We start from the raw sequence: 17,128 nt of genomic DNA on the forward strand, positions 1-17,128 counted from the left end.
AGGAGAATGTTGTTTATAGTACTTTCAATCCTGGAAACTCCTCACACTCACTCCACAATACGCTGGTCAGTCTGAGGAGTGCCTTTAGTGATAGATTGCTACAACCACAATGCACCACAGAGAAACACAGAAACCATTTTTGGTTGCATGCAGGTCATAGTGCATGCTTGGCCAATCATCAGCCAGCAAAGCACTGCGATGATGCAGTGCATTATGGGCCGTGATGCACCGCCCGAATTTGGCACAAACGGCTCATAATGTTCGATCTTCGTCGAACGATCGAACAGCTGATGTTCGACTCGAACAGTCAGCCCATCCCTAGGTAGGACCGCTGTCTTCTATGGCAACAATCTTGTAACAGTCACTAACGGTAGTTGTACTATTGGCAACAGAGAATAGTTCTTCTCACACTCTACAGTCCCTCACTGTAGGTCTTTACTCACTGAGATCCCAGTCTCTCTCACTAGACTCTCAGACTCAATCACCACTGGATCCCCTGAGCTCTTCCACTTTCATAACTCAGTATTTACCTCAAGCGTCACCCCCGCTTCCCTGCTGGGTCCCTGGCTTGGCACTCACAGATGCTCTTCAAGCGACACCCCTGCTGACCTGCTAGGTCCCCATGGCCTGGCACTCACTGATTCTCCTCAAGCCTCACCTCTGCTGTCCCGCTGGGTCCCTGGCTTGGCACTTGTTGCAGTTTTCCCACTTCTTCACCATCCCCGGCTGGATGTTCAGTTTGCTCTGGTACTGGCTCCAGCTTACTCACAGCAGCTGGTTCACACTCACAGTAACAAGATGGATGGTCCCTTAATGGCGACAGCTTCCCCTCTACCTCTGACCACAACTGGTTCCCCATCGGGCTGAACTGTTACTCTCGGTTGAACTCCAATCCTGCAGGCACAACCCTGCGCTGCTTCTCCTGCTTCTGAATAGGCCCTCAGACAGCCTAGCAGCCAGATGTCCTCGGGACAGGCCTCAGGCTTCTGACCTAGCAGCCCAGGGCAGCATAACACGTGTCCACCTAGACAGCCGTCCGGGTGGCACAGAACATTGATCACCTGACTCCACCCAAATAAATAGGCTCTCCCAGCAGGCCAAGGGGCTATAGAAACCCCCGGTATGGATTTTTAGGGGAACCTTATGCATATTTTTCTTGTTTTTTTCTGGGGGTTCCCCTTAGAATCTAAATCAGACCCTTATCCTTGATGATTTTTTAGAGGAAACCATATGATTTTTTTTTTGGGTCCACCATTTGTCAGCTCTGGAAAATTCCCTCAGCTTATTAGGTTGTAGCACCTCACCTCTGCTTAATTTCATGACACAAAGTAACTAGGGACCCAGCCTGGAGTCACCGAAGATAGATAGAAATGTGCAGGGGCCAAAGAAAGGAGAACAAGCATGGAGATATGGAGAAGTGTGTTTCCTGTGTCCATTAGCAACATGTAGAATATTATTACTGGGAGTGAGGTGATGGGACTGCTGAGTTGGTGAGGACCAGTTCATACTCCGCAGTCCTGGCTCAGAAATTTTGCACACTGGGAGGGAGTGTTGTTGTCTAACAGAAATCTGAAGTGCTTAGTGTTAACAGTGTAATTAGTATGGCCAAGGAGTTCAGGGAGTTAAATTGGTTGTAAAGTCTCAGGGTTTTTTTTCATAAAATAACAAACATGTCATACTTAACTGCCCTGTGCAGTGGATTTGCACAGAGCAGCCCAGATCCTTCTCTTCTCAGGTCCCTCTTCGGCTCTCCTGGACCCCCCTCCTGTCGAGTGCATTTTATGCATTAAGGTGAAAAGCCTGTGCTACAGCCCCCCAGACCACCCCTTTTTCTTACCTTAGCCAGATCCAATCCAGCGATTTGCACAAGTGCAGCGTCTCCAGTCACTGTCTCTCTCCTCATTGGACTGATTGGTAGCAGCAGGAGCCATTGGCTCCCACTGCTGTCAATTAAAACCAGTGACATGGGCGCAGGGGGGCGGGCCCCAATTCCGCTGTCTGTAACAATGGATGCAGCAGCGGGACTCAAAAGTGGGGACACCTGATGAAGAAGTTCTGCTTTAACATGGACCATCTGTAATTCTAATCCACTTTCATATGGACTGTAATACATTCCTTTTTGTTTCTCCAAAAAGTGACTGGCGCATCTTTTTACATTTCCCATTATTGCCTAAGTGATCTACACTCTGAGGTGAAATGTCAGCCCACCCTGTCTCTGGGGGTAATCTCCTGAGGTTAGGGGGGTGTTACATAAAGAGGCCTAAAAAAAAGAAAATCAATGCAGATCCCACATTTAAGGTTTTCTAAGCTGCAATATATTACATTTTTTTGTCATTTAATACCTCTGTTAAAAAAGACATGCACTGGATTTTTTTATTGCAATTACTACATATTCATACAACACACAGCATAAGTAAATAAGAGATACAAGGTTAAAAAAAAAAAAAGTTGCTTTATTCTTTAGAAAATTTAAGCACGCAGCTAGTGAACAGGAGAGGAGCAGATATTCTCTCCTCAAGGGCGGGGACTAACACACCCCTTGTAGCTCCAGCCTTATGTGATTGATTATTAATTCCTGCTTTTGATGTCAAAGATCACCAATGATGTTCAGTTTGCAAGACTTTGTCTTATTACTGAGTTTTTATAGTTGCGTATGTGATCACATCCTCCGTGTGTCTGGTTCTTGGATGCCGAGTTGCCTTCTTTGTCAGGATTTCTGCATAATGAAGGCTCTGATCACCCTCTGTCTTCTCCTCCTCATTAACCTATCACAGATAAAAGAAACAGAAAATACCTTAATCACTTATTTACTGTGCTGTCACTTTGATAACATTTCAGTAAAAATGTAACACTTTTCTGCAAAATTTTGCCTATAGGTAGACTGCATTGGTGTCAATGAGGAAAGAGAAATAATGTTGGTTTGAGGTTGTTACTGGTCTTGAATGTGGCTTGTATATCTACAAAATTTCTATTTTTGTATGTTCCAGTGTAAAATTTTGTGTTGGCTTAGGTGTTCTTAACAATAGGTGTGAAAACAAATTATCTTACAAAATGTAAATACACAGCACACTGTAGGTTTTTTTTAGCAATATACTGTTATTTAACCTTTTGTGCCAATTGATGCCTAGATGCCCAGGCCAAATTAAGGAGCAACAGGATGCTTTGCCAATAACTAAGACTAATTTGTATACCTACATTTTTTTAATAGTTTTTTAGCACTTACTCTCGCAGGAGCCCATTGTTTAGGTTCTGAGGCTCTTTTCCAGCAATTAAACCTGCACCCAGGCACATCGTCATAGTCACTCTCTTGGCTCCGTAATCTGTAAGCTGCTTTATTGCAGAACCTGAACTTGGGTAAGAGTAGAGTAACTGTAGGATACTCCAACAACTTTAAGCAACTTGAGGACTTGAGGACTCTAACCTTTCTCCTAAGAATCTGAGCACAGTCCTTGCTTGCAGCAATTGTTGGGCTGAGCAATACCAGGACACCATAGTTAATACCCCCTTAAAGCAAGGCTAACTCTAGCACAAGAGGGATAGCAGCAGCACACAGTCTCAGGGACCTTTCACACCAGTCTGTACTCACTAATGTCCTTGAATAATTGGACGCCTCCTCCCAATATCTTCCAGACACCTACTCCTGTGATCTAAGACCAGATCCTCAAATGTCAGTTTCTCGGTCAGTTTCAGTGGAATTCAGCAGAATAGCCCCCCCCCCCCTCACCTAGCCTAGCTGGGACCTTGACGAGCAGCTGACATATGGCAGGTCTGCCCAGAAGTGCAGCAGCCCTCCAGGTTGGGATCTCCGTCTCTGTGACAAGAAACTCTCTGCTCTAAGACTCAGAGTATTTATGTGTAGCAGCCTCTACTTTAGGTAGGTGCTAAAAGCAGGTTTTTGGAAGTGCAGGTAAATTTAATCAGGCCTAGTTGTAAGCTAGGCCTGTTTGTTTTGATCTGTGTAGGCTGGGGTGGCCTAGAGTAGCAGCAAGTGACTCACATGCAGCATCCTTTCTCAGTTACCTCCCTCTAGCTTTTAGAGGATTCTAGAAAGGAGGACAGGAAGAGAAGTGGAGCTGCCTGGGGTGTTCTAAGGAGCCCTGACCAATCCCCAACTTGGATTGGCAGGGGGCAGGCCTCCTTAAAGACCTAGAGTCAGCCCTGCTGGGAAGTAGTTGTCAGGTGGAAGAAGCTGGAGATGGAGCACTAGGTTGTCTAATAGACAGGTTGTCCGGGCATTTGAGGTACCCTGCAGTCTGGGGGGGTGACCTTGGGCCTGTGGGGTTCAGGTGCAAGTCGAAGCCTTGCTGAGAAACAAAGAAGTATCTGGACAGGAGGCACAGAGAGTAACCAAGAAAGATAACAGGAGCTAGTGTTGCTGGGCAAGTCTCCAGGAGGAATCCACCTGAGTGCAGCCAGGAGGGCTGGTGAGTGACAGGCACAGTTGGGAGAGCTGGGGAGGCATGCCGGAGCAGACTGGGAGAGTGCAGTCTGAGATGGATGTAGATCCAGCAGGAGAGACTGTGGTGTCATGGGCAGTGAAGTCGAGCAGGGCTGGCAGGGCCTGAAGAGTGTAGTGATATAAATGTATATAGCGTAGTAGTATCTGGAAGAATTGGGTTGCTGCGGAAGAGTACTTACTAATTAATTAGTAATTAGTAAGTACTCTTCCGCAGCAACCCAATTCTTCCAGAGAGATGCACTTTATTGACTTCCAACACAGAACAAAGTCCAAAGTCCACAGATGACAAAAAAATCCGACAGAGGATCCCATTTCTTAGGTCTGGGTCTTAATACACAGACAAGCCTAACTTAAACTATAGACTGAATGCCGTGTTATATTCACTAGACACTGAATGGCTGAGCAATTTGATTGGCCATTTCAATTTTGATTAGCTTTTAGTCTTTCAGACAGACAACAACCCCCAGCCGTGAACAGCTGTAGTCATAAACCACCCCAATTTGCACTCCCGCATATCAACATCAACATGTCCTCTTAGATATGTGTAATTAGATTAGATTAACAGATACCACCTGAACACCCTTTGAAATGTTCAAATAGACTTGCATAAGATTAACACATCTTCAGCTGTCCCCTTGCTATGTTAAAATTCAGTTGGACAAATCAACCATTGTCAATTGAATTCTGGCCTGGTCAATATTGACTGTATGTGTACATACATATAATAATATAATGTCCCACATAAATCAGTGAACATATTTCAACATATACAGCAAAGAGGACTGACTGGAAGCAGTAGTTCACCAAGATCAGCTAGCACTAAAGACTTTCCTATTTGTTGCTACACTAAAGGGGCCTGAGGTCCCTGCCTGCAAATGGCAGTTGTAAAGGCCTGACAGAGTTAGAGTTGGGCTTACCATGTGTTAGCTGTACCAGCAACCAAGTATTGTAAAGGAGAGAGAGGAACAGTCTACAGATAAGCATTGTGCTGGAGGAGACTGGGATTCTAAAAGTGTATATAGAGCTTCCAACTGATCATTTTATTGATTTCATAAGTGATTCCGGGCATCCCATAATTTCCCTTACCCTACCAAGTTCAAAATCCCTCAGTAAAATACAAAACAAACATATGGACTGTTCATTGTCTCAAGAGTGACTGGGAAGAGAATTTCAGGTTGGGCAGGGTGACAGGTGGACCACAATATCCAGGAGCCCCTACAGGGGTACTGCTACATTTGGGGGCTTGTTCCAGGACCACCTGTTCACGGATAACCTGCCAGCCATTGCCCCTAGAAACCGAGGTTGATTGAGCTGGGGAACTGTGCTGAAAGTGAGGGAGCGGTGTCACGCCCTGGAGAAGACTGAAAGTTTCCTGCTAGCAGCAGACACCACGAGGCAGAGAAAGATGGAGGAAGGAAGCCGACTGCTACCCACCTTAACGTGCTTGCCTGAGATGTAGGAAAGGACACCGGTGTCCGACTGGAGCCTCGTGAGGGATTCGCCCTCGGGGTGATTGATGGAGGGGAGCGACTGTGCCTGCTCTGTCCAGAGTGCCGAGATTGCGGTGGTCACTGCTTGGGCCGGTGTGGAAATTGTGGGGAGTCACTTACCCGACTGGGGCCTATCCAGCAGGAACCAAAGTACTACACCATAGACCTGCTTTCAGGACTTTGTAGTCTGCAACCACGGAGGTACTGGAGGGCCAGAGAGGGCCTAGCACCACCCCCTAAAGGCGGAGTGGAGTTGTGGCCTGGCGACTCCCGCGTGAAAATAGAGGGCATTAGCGGAGAAGAGACTGCCATGACCTGTGGCCTGGCCAGGGACCTGGTGACTGTAAATACTGCTGTGCAGGAGCCAGATGCAACCCCTGAAGAGCCAGCCAACTCCAAGCTCCTTGTCAATCCAGTCCAAAGGGAGCCGTTACCTGAAGAAGGTGCGCATTCAGATGAGCTGGACAGGAAAAGCGAGGGCCAGGTCATTGATTGGGGTTCCCCCAGAATGCAGGCCGAGTTTGGGTCCCTTGAGAGGTTGGCGGAGTGGTCATCCCCTAGTGAATATTCAGAAGAGGAATGGGACACCGGGGGGAATCCCAGGTCCTTGAAGGTGAGGATGGATCAGAGTCAGCAGCAGGATCTGAGCCAGCGGAAGAAACCCTGATAAGCAGTAGGCAGCTCTTTCTGAACAGGCCTTCCACCACCCAGATCAGAGCACCCATCTACCGTCTGTGAGTCATGAGGGTCCAAGATGCCTGGGACCTACAAGGAAAAGGAAATCCTAGGGAGTTGCCTAAATTCTCCCGTTTCCAGAGAGAGGTACAGAGGAGGGTGGATGGTAGCGTTGGATTGGGGCCTGGACTTTCTGTATGTCCCTCTCCAGATTATGGACATCGTAGAGAACCCCTGTGGGAGAGTGGGAGGATGACCTAGTCTGGGACTACATCCATGTTCCCAAGCCATTACAAGAGCGAGATCTGGGCCAGTTTTAAGGACATTCGGGGAGAATGGTGGCTTGGGAGGTCCATTTAACGAGACCGGGTGCTTGTTGCCAGGGTGGGTCGGCCCACACAGAGCCATTCAGTCTCCAGGGAAGAAGAAGAAGGAGGAAGCTGGAAGAGGCTACCCGACCCTCGCTTCTATGCATAAGAGGACTCTAAGGAGCCACAGTATGCGGGGAAAGGAGAGAGCAGGCCACTCTAAGTGTAGTATGTCAATATAAAAGCTTTAATTCACTTCAAAGATAAACTCACATTTAAGTTGTAGCAAACAGGCATTTATTTAAAATTTCTTTACCGTTCCTGGGTGCTCCCTTCGGTTCCAGCTGGGCAGCGCTGGTGGATCAGTCCCTGGTCACTCCAGTGGCGTCCATAGCTCCGAGGCTAGAGAGTATCACAGCAGGCAAGGCAGCAAGGCAAGTCAGCAGGCAAGTCAGACGCTTGTGGATAGGGGGCGTGGTTGAGCTTGCGTTCGGAGCATGCATGCTCTTTTATTAAGCATGTAATCCGGCCATCTCAAGCAAGGTTTATATGAGAGAGAAAGGGGCGGTGCAAAGGACTGCAAGGCACAGCAGACCAGCGCTAGTCCCAAAGAACAAACCCCACACATTTCTCTCCAAGGGATAAGCCATACAGTAATGTTTTAAAAAATGTCCATACATATTAACAACACAGGACTAGAGGTAAAATAAAATAAAATAAAGTCAAATAAAATATAAATAAAATAAAATAAGTTCAGTTGAAGTGAAGTAGAGTAAATAACGTAACATAGCATTATGGTGAATTTTTACGGAATAGGGGGATGAGCATGAGATTAGCACAGAAGAGGTTATATTTACGGATATACTTACAGACTGGGGTTATGACAATCTCATTGACTAGACTTTTCGATTTCGAATAATTTTCATCGGGCTTTTTTTCTCTGACAATCAGTGCTGTGTCTTGGCCTAGGCCAACAAGGCCCAGGCCTAGGGCGGCACTGTGCGGCAAAAAGCCGCCCCTCCCCCCCCCGAAAATGACAGCGGCGCCCTCTTCTCGACTCTCGCACAGCAGGGAGTACAGCTTAACAGTGCAGTACAGTGGCGTCAAGCCGCCCCTCCGTAAAGCTGTGATTCTGTCTCTGATTGGCCCTCTGCTGTGGCCAATCATGGGGAGGAAAACAGCGGGGAGGAAGCTGGGCGGCGGCACGTAAAACCAATTAGAGCCGCTCTCTCTCTCTTCTCCCTTCAGCTGACAGAAAGGGGAGGGGGGGCGAGCGGGGGAGTTCTCTGGTAAATGGAGCAGCAGCGCTGTGACAGAGAGAGGAGAGATGCGGGTTGTCTGTGTATCTCCCCCGCTCGCCCCCCCCTCCCCTGACAACCCGCATCTCTCCTCTCCCTGTCACAGATCTGCTGCTCCATTTGCCAGAAAACTCCCCCGCTCGCCCCCCTCCCCTTTCTGTCAGCCTAAGGGAGAAGAGAGAGAGAGCTGCTCTAATTGGTTTCCCTGCGCCGTCGCCCAGCTTCCTGACCGCTGTTTTCCTCCCCATGATTGACCACAGCAGAGGGCCAATCAGAAGACTCTGGGGGGCATCATGGGAAAAGTAGCCCCCACAGACATGCTACAGCCCCCAGCATGCATGCACTCTGCTGAGGGGGGGTGTTAGAGGAGAAAAAGAGAGTACTGTGCTGGGGGAAGCCAAAGAGGGAGCCACGCTGTACCCGCACCACCAGAGCGCCACGCTGTACCCACACCACCAGAGAGCCACGCTGTACCCGCACCTCCAGAGAGCCACGCTGTACCCGCACCACCAGAGAGCCACGCTGTACCCGCACCACCAGAGAGCCACGCTGTACCCGCACCACCAGAGGGGGAGAAAGATGAAGCCACTGCCGGGGTACAGACATGCTACACTACTGACCAGAGTCAGCCTGGGCAACCCAGAGTGAGCGAACGTCCAGCTGGAGGGATCACTGTTGCGGTTTCACCGGGTCTGGTAAGAGAGCCTGTTGGCCATTATTCATTACTGTTCCCAGGGACTGAGCCATTAGGAAGTGCCTAACCTGATATCTTCTGGGCCTTGTTGACCGCCACAATGAGCTCCAACGCTGGGCCTCCAGTCAAAAAATTAAGGGGGATGACACAATTTTTACAGCTCCAAGTGACACCAAACCTAGTGACGCCACTGTCCCAGAGCCCACAACAAGTTCCGGCACTGAGCTTCGGTAACTGGCAGCCAGAGTGCGCTAGCGTGGGCACCCAGGACATCTGCCACCCAGGGTCCCACAAGCGGCGATCGGCTTTCCGTAGCAGCCGCCACCTCTCTCCCCACTGTCAGCCACACACACTACTTAGCTCCTCCTCCTTCTCAGCTCCAATGTTCTAGTGTACACAGCCAGGAGGAGAAGGAGCCACAGAGGAGGGACGCGACTTCAGTGTAAGAGCCGCGCTTCTGCTCTGAGGTCTGTGTATAGTTTACAGTGGAGGGGGACACAGTAACCGGGAAGGGGGCAGATAACAAATGCACACATGGATGAGGGGAGGGGGGGTAAGGGGATATGTGCTGGGTGCTTTAGGAGGGGTCTGATCCTCCCCTCCCAAAGCAACCAGCACATATCCCCTTACCACCAAATGAAAAGATGCTGCATGCCTCTGTCCTCTTCCCGCGGCGTCCCTCTGTCCTCCTCCAATGAAGATGACAGGGCGGATCTTTAAAAGAAAGGGGTGTGGCCTTGACAGGAAGGGGTGGGTCATATTTAAATTAGGGGGTGCGCAAGCTCAGTCCGGCCTAGGGCAGCACAAAACCTAAATACACCACTGCTGACAATAGGTGCAGGAACTCCCCTTTTCCGAGTCACCCCTTTTCCCCACCGATACCCACCTCCGAGCACCGTCCCTTTGTTCCATCCCCTACTCACCTCGCAGTACTGCCCATTTTAAACAATACAGAACCAAGTATAATTTTGTGGTGCTAAGTAATTTGTATGGAGTTTGGCAATGATATCAAGAAAAGCAGTAAAATAGATCCCATTCAACCAACAACAATAGATCCCCCTAACAACAATGTACCACCCACAACAAAATCCCCCCCCCAGCAACAATAGACTCCCGGCAGTATCAACAGATCTCCGCACAGCCAGCATTAATAGACACCCTGGTAGCCATCAACAATAGACCCCTCCCCCAACAGTAGATCTCCTTCAGCAACAACTGACCCCCAGCAACAAAATCCCCCCCTAGCAACAAAAGATCCCCCATCAGCAACAATAAATCTCCTTCAGCAACAATACACCCCCCCTGCAAAAATAGATCCCCTCCAGCTAGAATAGATTCCCTAGCAGTGAGCATCAATACCCTGCTGCACACCCCAGTACCCCTTGCCATTACATACAGTCAGTCCAGGAGGTGCCGGAACTGCGTTCCCCCGCGTTCCTGTTGAAAAAAAGCCCTGCATTTTCCTATGTGGAATAAGGAGTCTCACCAAAGAGTGAGCCAGATTCTTTGTCAGGGTAAACTTCCACCCATATTGAATTTAATTCCTACACAACAGCCCTCACTTATGCAATGGTTGGAATATCAGCAACTATTGTCATTCTTGTCCTCTACTCCCTTAAACAAATTTTTTAATAGAGATCTAAATCTGTTTGAGTCCATTTTGTTGCAAAGTACTAAACCAAAACATGTCCTATCAGCAATATATAAGATTCTTATTGCATAAAACCACCCTGAGCTCCCAGAATTTACAAATAAATGTGCATGTGATCTTATTGTTCAAATTGGAGCAGAAGAGTGGGAGAAGTCATTTACCCTCACACATTGATTGCAATTGGCAACTAAAGCCAAAGAGACAAGCTATAAGCTTGTTTCTCGCTGGTATCGATGCCCAACATCCCTGCAGCGTATATACCCAGGCGCATCTGACATATGTTGGCGGTGTCATTCTGCCAAGGGCTCGCTGATATACATATGGTGGGAATGCCCACAAATTCATAATTTTTGGGACAGGATCATGCAGTTGTATACTACAGTCACAGGGGAGCTAGTCCCCAATACACCTCAAATTACCCTGTTATCAATTTTACCAGGCCCCTATAAAGGTATTAAAAAGGGTCTGCTCAGTTCCTAGGACATGGTTCTGGGTGACTTGTGCCCTAGATACGATGTCCTGTCATTGGGGTTGAAAGTTGGTCGACCGGAACCTATTGAGGGTGACATGAAATTCAGTTCGTGCTCGTTTGGGGGGTGTTTTGTTTTTTTTTTTTAACCTGGGGGAATATCGTCCAAACTGGTGCAGGGTTGACCTACTGAACCTGACTGACCTGGAGGAGAAATGAAAGATGACAACCGGTGAAGGGTTTGACCAAACTTGGAAAAATGACTTGTAATGTGTGGTGTGCGACAGGTGCATGAAATGAAATTAAATGAGTGAAATGTTTATGCCTTGATAGAGGCACGATCGGTGTGCCACGACTGCGACAAGTTACGAATCGAACTGTGGGGCTTGGTATGAAATGAGGCCAAGTCAGCTGGGGCCTACCGGGATGAATCGATGCCTCACGAATGCCCTGGGATTCGAATCAGGGCGTGGCATGTGACAATGAAATGAATTAAATGTTTGCCTTAGAGTGAAATGAATGAAAAATTTTTTGCCATAACAGAGGCACGAATCGATCGTGCCACAGCTGGGACTGACAGCGAATCGAACTCTGGAGCATGTACTGAAATGAGGCAAAAAAAAACCCACTAGTGCACACCGGAACAAATCGGTGAATCACGGATGTGACCAGATTAGAATCGGAGTGCAGTACATAACAGTGAAGGAAATGAAATATTTGCCCTGACAAAGACACGAATCGGTTGTGCCGCGACTGCGACTGACAACGAACAGGGCTCTGGTGCAGGTACTGGATGAGGCCAAAACAACTGGGGCACACCGGAACGAATTGGTGCATCTTAGATGCGACTGGATTCGAAATGGGGTGCGATATGTGAGAGTGGAATGAATGAAAATTGTTTTCCCATGACAGAGGCACAGATCGGTCGTACCGCAACTGCGACTGACAATGCACCGTACTCTGGAGCATGTACTGAAATGAGGCCAAACAACTGGGGTACGCCGGAACGAATTGGAACATCATAGATGCGACTGTATTCGAATCGGAGCACGGTATGTGGCAGAGAAATGAAATTGATTACTATGATGGAGGCACGAATCGGTCATGCCGCTGTTGCGACTGACAACGAACCGGACTCTGGAGCATATACTGAAATGTGACTGAAAATACCTGGGGCACGCCGGGGCGAAACGGTGCATCTTGGATGCGGCCGGATTCGTATCGGAACGTGATACGTGATAGTGAAATGATGTGCCATGACAGAGACATGCGACTGACAACGAACGTGACACTGGAGCATGTACTGAAATGAGGCCATAAACAACTGGGGCTTACCAGAACGAATTGGCGCATCGTGGATGTGACTGGATTCGAATCCGAGAGCGGTATGTGAGTGAAATGATTGAAATGGTTTGAAATGTTTTGAAATGTTTTTTGAAATGGTTTAGCCTTGATATAGCACGGATCGGTGTACAGAAAATATGCAACTGACAACGATTGTCTGTGGAGCATGGTACAGTGATAACAGTGAGACACGCCTAAACGAAGTGATGTCTTCGCGTTGGAGTGAGGTACGTGGTAATAAAGAAAGTTTGGTATAAAAACGGTACGAGTGTTCGGCAGACGTTTGTAGCTATGTGTAGGGTTTTTTCGAATGATTTGTAAGTTTGATATCGAGGTTTAGTGACAGGATATCTAACGAAGTGGGAAATGAAAAATCAACCGAAAACCCTACCTGCAACAGCTGAGCCAGACACGTACGAAAACTGCAAACGGGAACGAGAGCCTCGAAAAATTTCGAACACGGGAACTCACGGATGCTACTGAATCTCGAATAGTCAGCCTAGTGACGTGGTATCGCGCACAGGAAACCGACAAATACCACAGGCAAACAGGCTGGTTAAAACCCCCCCGGGCTCCTCCCATAAATTCAGGCCACCATACTGGCCTTCTTACACATATATATATATATATATATATATATATATATATATATATATATATACAGATATACACACATATACACACATATACATACGCACACATATATACACATGTCTCCACAGCATTGTGGGCAGAAGGGTGGACGTAGCAGTGGGTGACATTGGGACTAATGTGGATGATCGAAAACCATGGGTTTATATTATAGTAGTTTATGGTGAGTACTAGTGGTAGATTGTGGGGAATGGTTGTGTGGCCCTAGTTTAATTAAGGTGGCTGGGCCTGTGAATACAGGTTTGCACTAATAGAGTAAATTTATCATTAATGATTTTCGATCATCCACATTAGTCCCAGTGTCACCCACTGCCACGTCCACCACAGACCCTTCTGCCCACAATGCTGTGGAGACATGTGTATATATGTGTGTGTATGTATGTATGTATTTGTGTATGTATGTATGTATGTACGTATGTATGGTGTGTATGCACATGTATTGTGTATATGTTTATATATACATATCTAGATAGATAGATAGATAGATAGATAGATAGATAGATAGATAGATAGATAGATAGATAGATAGATAGATAGATAGATAGATAGATAGATAGATAGATAGATAGAAACATACACACATATACACAATACATGTGCATACATACGTACATACATACATACACACATGTATACACATGTATACACATATATATATATATATATACACATGTATACACATATATATATATATATATATATATATATATATATATATATATATATATATATATATATATACATGCCTTGTGTGATCGCACATATCCCGCAACAACTTAGTTTTTTCCTCATAGATGGATGTATACATATGATTTAGATACCTGTAGATATTTTTGTAAGAGATAATTTTTATATAGCAGACTAAATAATCTGTCATAAATAAATAAAAATTCCCATAAATTGATTGAATTAAAAAAAAAATTCTCTCATAATAATTTTTCAACAGGACCTTTGTGGTCAATGAGATTGCCATAACGCCAGCCTTTAAGTATATCCGTAAATATAACCTTGTATGTGCTAATCTCATGCTCATCTCCTATTCCGTAAAAATTAATTGTAATGTTATGATACGTTATTTACTCTACTTCCCTTCAACTGAACTTATTTTATCGTATTTTCTTTAATTTATTTTATTTTACTTTATTTTATTTTATTTTATTTTACCTCACCTCTAGTCCTGTGTTATTTATATGTATGGACCTTTTTTAAAACATTACTGTATGGCTTATTTTTATCCCTTGGTGAGAAATGTGCGGAGTTTGTTCTTTGGGACTAGCGCTGGTCTGCTGTGCCTTGCAGTCCTTTGCGCCGCCCCTTCCTCTCTCCATATAAACCTTGCTGGAGATGGCCGGATTATATGCCTGATGAAGGAGCACACATGCTCCGAATGCAAGCTCAACCACTCCCTCTGTCCACAAGTGTCTGACGTGCCTGCTGAAGTGCCTTGCTGATGTGCCTGCTGTGAAACTGCCCAGCCTCGGAGCTATGGACACCACGGGAGCGGCCGGGGACTGATCCATCAGCGCTGCCCAGCTGGAACCGAAGGGAGCACCCAGGAACACTAAAGAATTTAAAAACAAATGCCTGTTTGCTATAACTCAAATGTGGGTTTATCTTTGAAGTAAATTAAACCTTTTATATTGACATACTGCACTTAGAGTGGCGCTGCTCTCTCTCTCCTTTCTTCTCATTGGTATAGAGTCTCTTCTGCTCTCCCAAGCGGGCTACCGCTAACAGCATTTACCAGAACCATTAACACAGGTCTGGTCCCAGAAGCAAATGGACTTGGCCTCATAATAACAACTGGACTTTTTATTATTGATATTATATATCTCACTAGCTGCCTCTGCTAGCGCTCCAACCTACCCTCCTTACAGTATGCGGGGAGCTTCAAGACTGCTGACAAAACAAGACACAGGAAAAAAAAAAGAAATGTGTGTGCTTTTGCTTTATATTTCTGTTGGTAGGATGCTAACCCCCTCCTAACCGAAATAATGTATAGTGTGCAGTTAGGTCTGGGAGTAGGATGTACTATTTTTTTGTTTTCTCTTCGGGTCTTCTGGGATGGAACGGCTGTCCATCCCCATCCTCTGGCTGGAGACAAGATTTTTGCGAGCTGAGTGTCTTTCTCAAGGGAGAGATGCTCAGGCCTTAATTTATATACTGTTAGCTGAAGGGATCTGTAGTTAGGAGTGCCTTATTCATACTGTACAGATGTAAATGCCTATCAGAGATTTATATTGTTGTACATAATTTGTTCCCCATCCAAGTTGTTTCCCTTTTCCCCCCCTTTCAATTTATTTTATGGGATGCCCTTGCTCCTGGGCACAGGAGCCACTTTTTCAAATTTTCCCAGCTGAGGGACCAGCTGGTTGCGGGTGGAGGGTGAGTGTAACACCCTCTAGCTTAGGTAGGTGCTAGAAGTAGGTTTTTGGAAGTGCAGGTAAATTAAATCAGGCCTAGCTATAAGCTAGGCCTGTTTGTTTTGATCTGCGTGGGCTGGGAGTGGCTAGAGTAGCAGCAGGTGACTCACATGCAGCATCACTTCTCGGTTACTTCCCTCTGGCTTCTAGAGGATTCTAGAAGGGAGGAGGGTAAGAGAGGTGGAGCTGCCTGGGGTAATCTAAGGAGCCCTGACCAATCCCCAACTTGGATTGGCAGGAGGCAGGCCTCCTTAAATACCTAGAGTCAGCCCTCCTAGGGAGGAGTTGTCGGGTGGAAGAAGCTAGAGATGGAGCACTAGGGTGTCGGGGGCTTTTGCGGTACCCACCAGTCTGGCGGGGGGGTGACCTCGGGCATGTGGGGTTGGGGTGCAAGTCAGAGCCTTGCTGAGAAACAAAGAAGGATCTGGACAGGAGGCACAAAAAGGAACTGAGAACGATAATGGAAGCTAGTGTTGCCGGGCAAGTCTCCAAGAGGAGTCCACCGGAGTGCAGCCAGGAGGGCTGGTGAGTGACAGGCACAGTCGGGAGAGCTGGGGAGGCATGCCAGAGCGGGCTGGGAGAGTGCAGTCTGAGATGGATGTAGGGCCAGCAGGAGAGACTGCCAGCAGGAGAGATTGTGGTGTCATGAGCAATGAAATCGGGCAGCTGCAGCCAGGAGGGCTGGCAGGGCCCAAAGAGGACTGACTGGAAGCAGTTGTCCACCAAGGACAGCTAGCACTAAAGACTTTCCTATTTGTTGCTACACTAAAGGGGCCTGCGGTCCCTGCATGAAAATGGCAGTTGCAAAGGCCTGACAGAGTCAGAGTTGGGCCTACCATGTGCTAGCTGTACTAGGAACCAAGCATTGTACAGGAGAGAGGAACAGTCTGCAGATAAGCATTGTGCTGGAGAAGACTGGGACTCTAGAACTGTAAATAGAGGTTCCAACTGATCATTTTATTGATTCCATAATTGATTCTGGGCATCCCATAATTTCCCTTACCCTATCCAAGTTCAAAATCCCTCAATAAAATACAAAACAAACATACGGACTGTTCATTGTCTCAAGAGTGACTGGGAAGTGAATGCCAGGCTGGGCAGGGTGACAGGTGTACCACAATATCCAGCAGCCCCTACGGGGGTACCGCTGTATATGCTTCCTCCCAGACACCATCTGGTCACCTTTCCCCAGGGATTGGCCAAGGCTGTATAAATATTCAGCCGCTGGTTTGACCTGCCTGCCCACTATCTTCCAGAACCTTTCCATACAGACAGTGGGAAGCAGTCAACCCTGCAGCCAGTGAAATGAAGAACAGACCAAAATAATCACACGCAGCTTAACGTATCACAATGAGTCAGCAAGTAAATTTACCTAACCTAAAACCTTTCTAGGAGAGTGCTACAATTTTTTAGGGGCAGGCTCAGGCCAGCACACTTTGGGGTCGATTTACTAAAGGCAAATAGACTGTGCACTTCTACGCCTTATTCACCTAGCTGAAAGTGAACATTCAATTTGAATGTTCTTTTAGAAATCAATCCCATTGGTTTCTGTAAATAACAGGCTTCTTTCAGTGCAACTTGCCGAACAGCGAACAATTTGGGGTGTTCGCGGCAAATTCGAATGCTGCGGAACACCCTTTAAAAGTCTATGGGAGAAATCAAAAGT

At 46.9% G+C, this 17,128-nt stretch overlaps 1 protein-coding gene across 2 annotated transcripts in view; it reads right to left on the minus strand.

The window, feature by feature from the left end:
* Positions 1-2,439: 2,439 nt before the first annotated feature.
* Positions 2,440-17,128, minus strand: part of LOC141107156 (uncharacterized) — a 42,532-nt gene continuing 27,843 nt past the window's right edge. For both annotated transcript variants that reach the window (XM_073597904.1, XM_073597903.1), the window contains exon 5: positions 2,440-2,765. In XM_073597904.1, coding sequence (XP_073454005.1) covers positions 2,631-2,765 — 135 coding nt within the window. In that variant the 3' untranslated portion in view covers positions 2,440-2,630. The remainder of the gene's footprint in view (positions 2,766-17,128) is intronic.

Source organism: Aquarana catesbeiana, linkage group LG09 (assembly GCF_042186555.1).
Source record: "Aquarana catesbeiana isolate 2022-GZ linkage group LG09, ASM4218655v1, whole genome shotgun sequence".
Classification (NCBI taxonomy): Eukaryota; Metazoa; Chordata; class Amphibia; order Anura; family Ranidae; genus Aquarana; species Aquarana catesbeiana.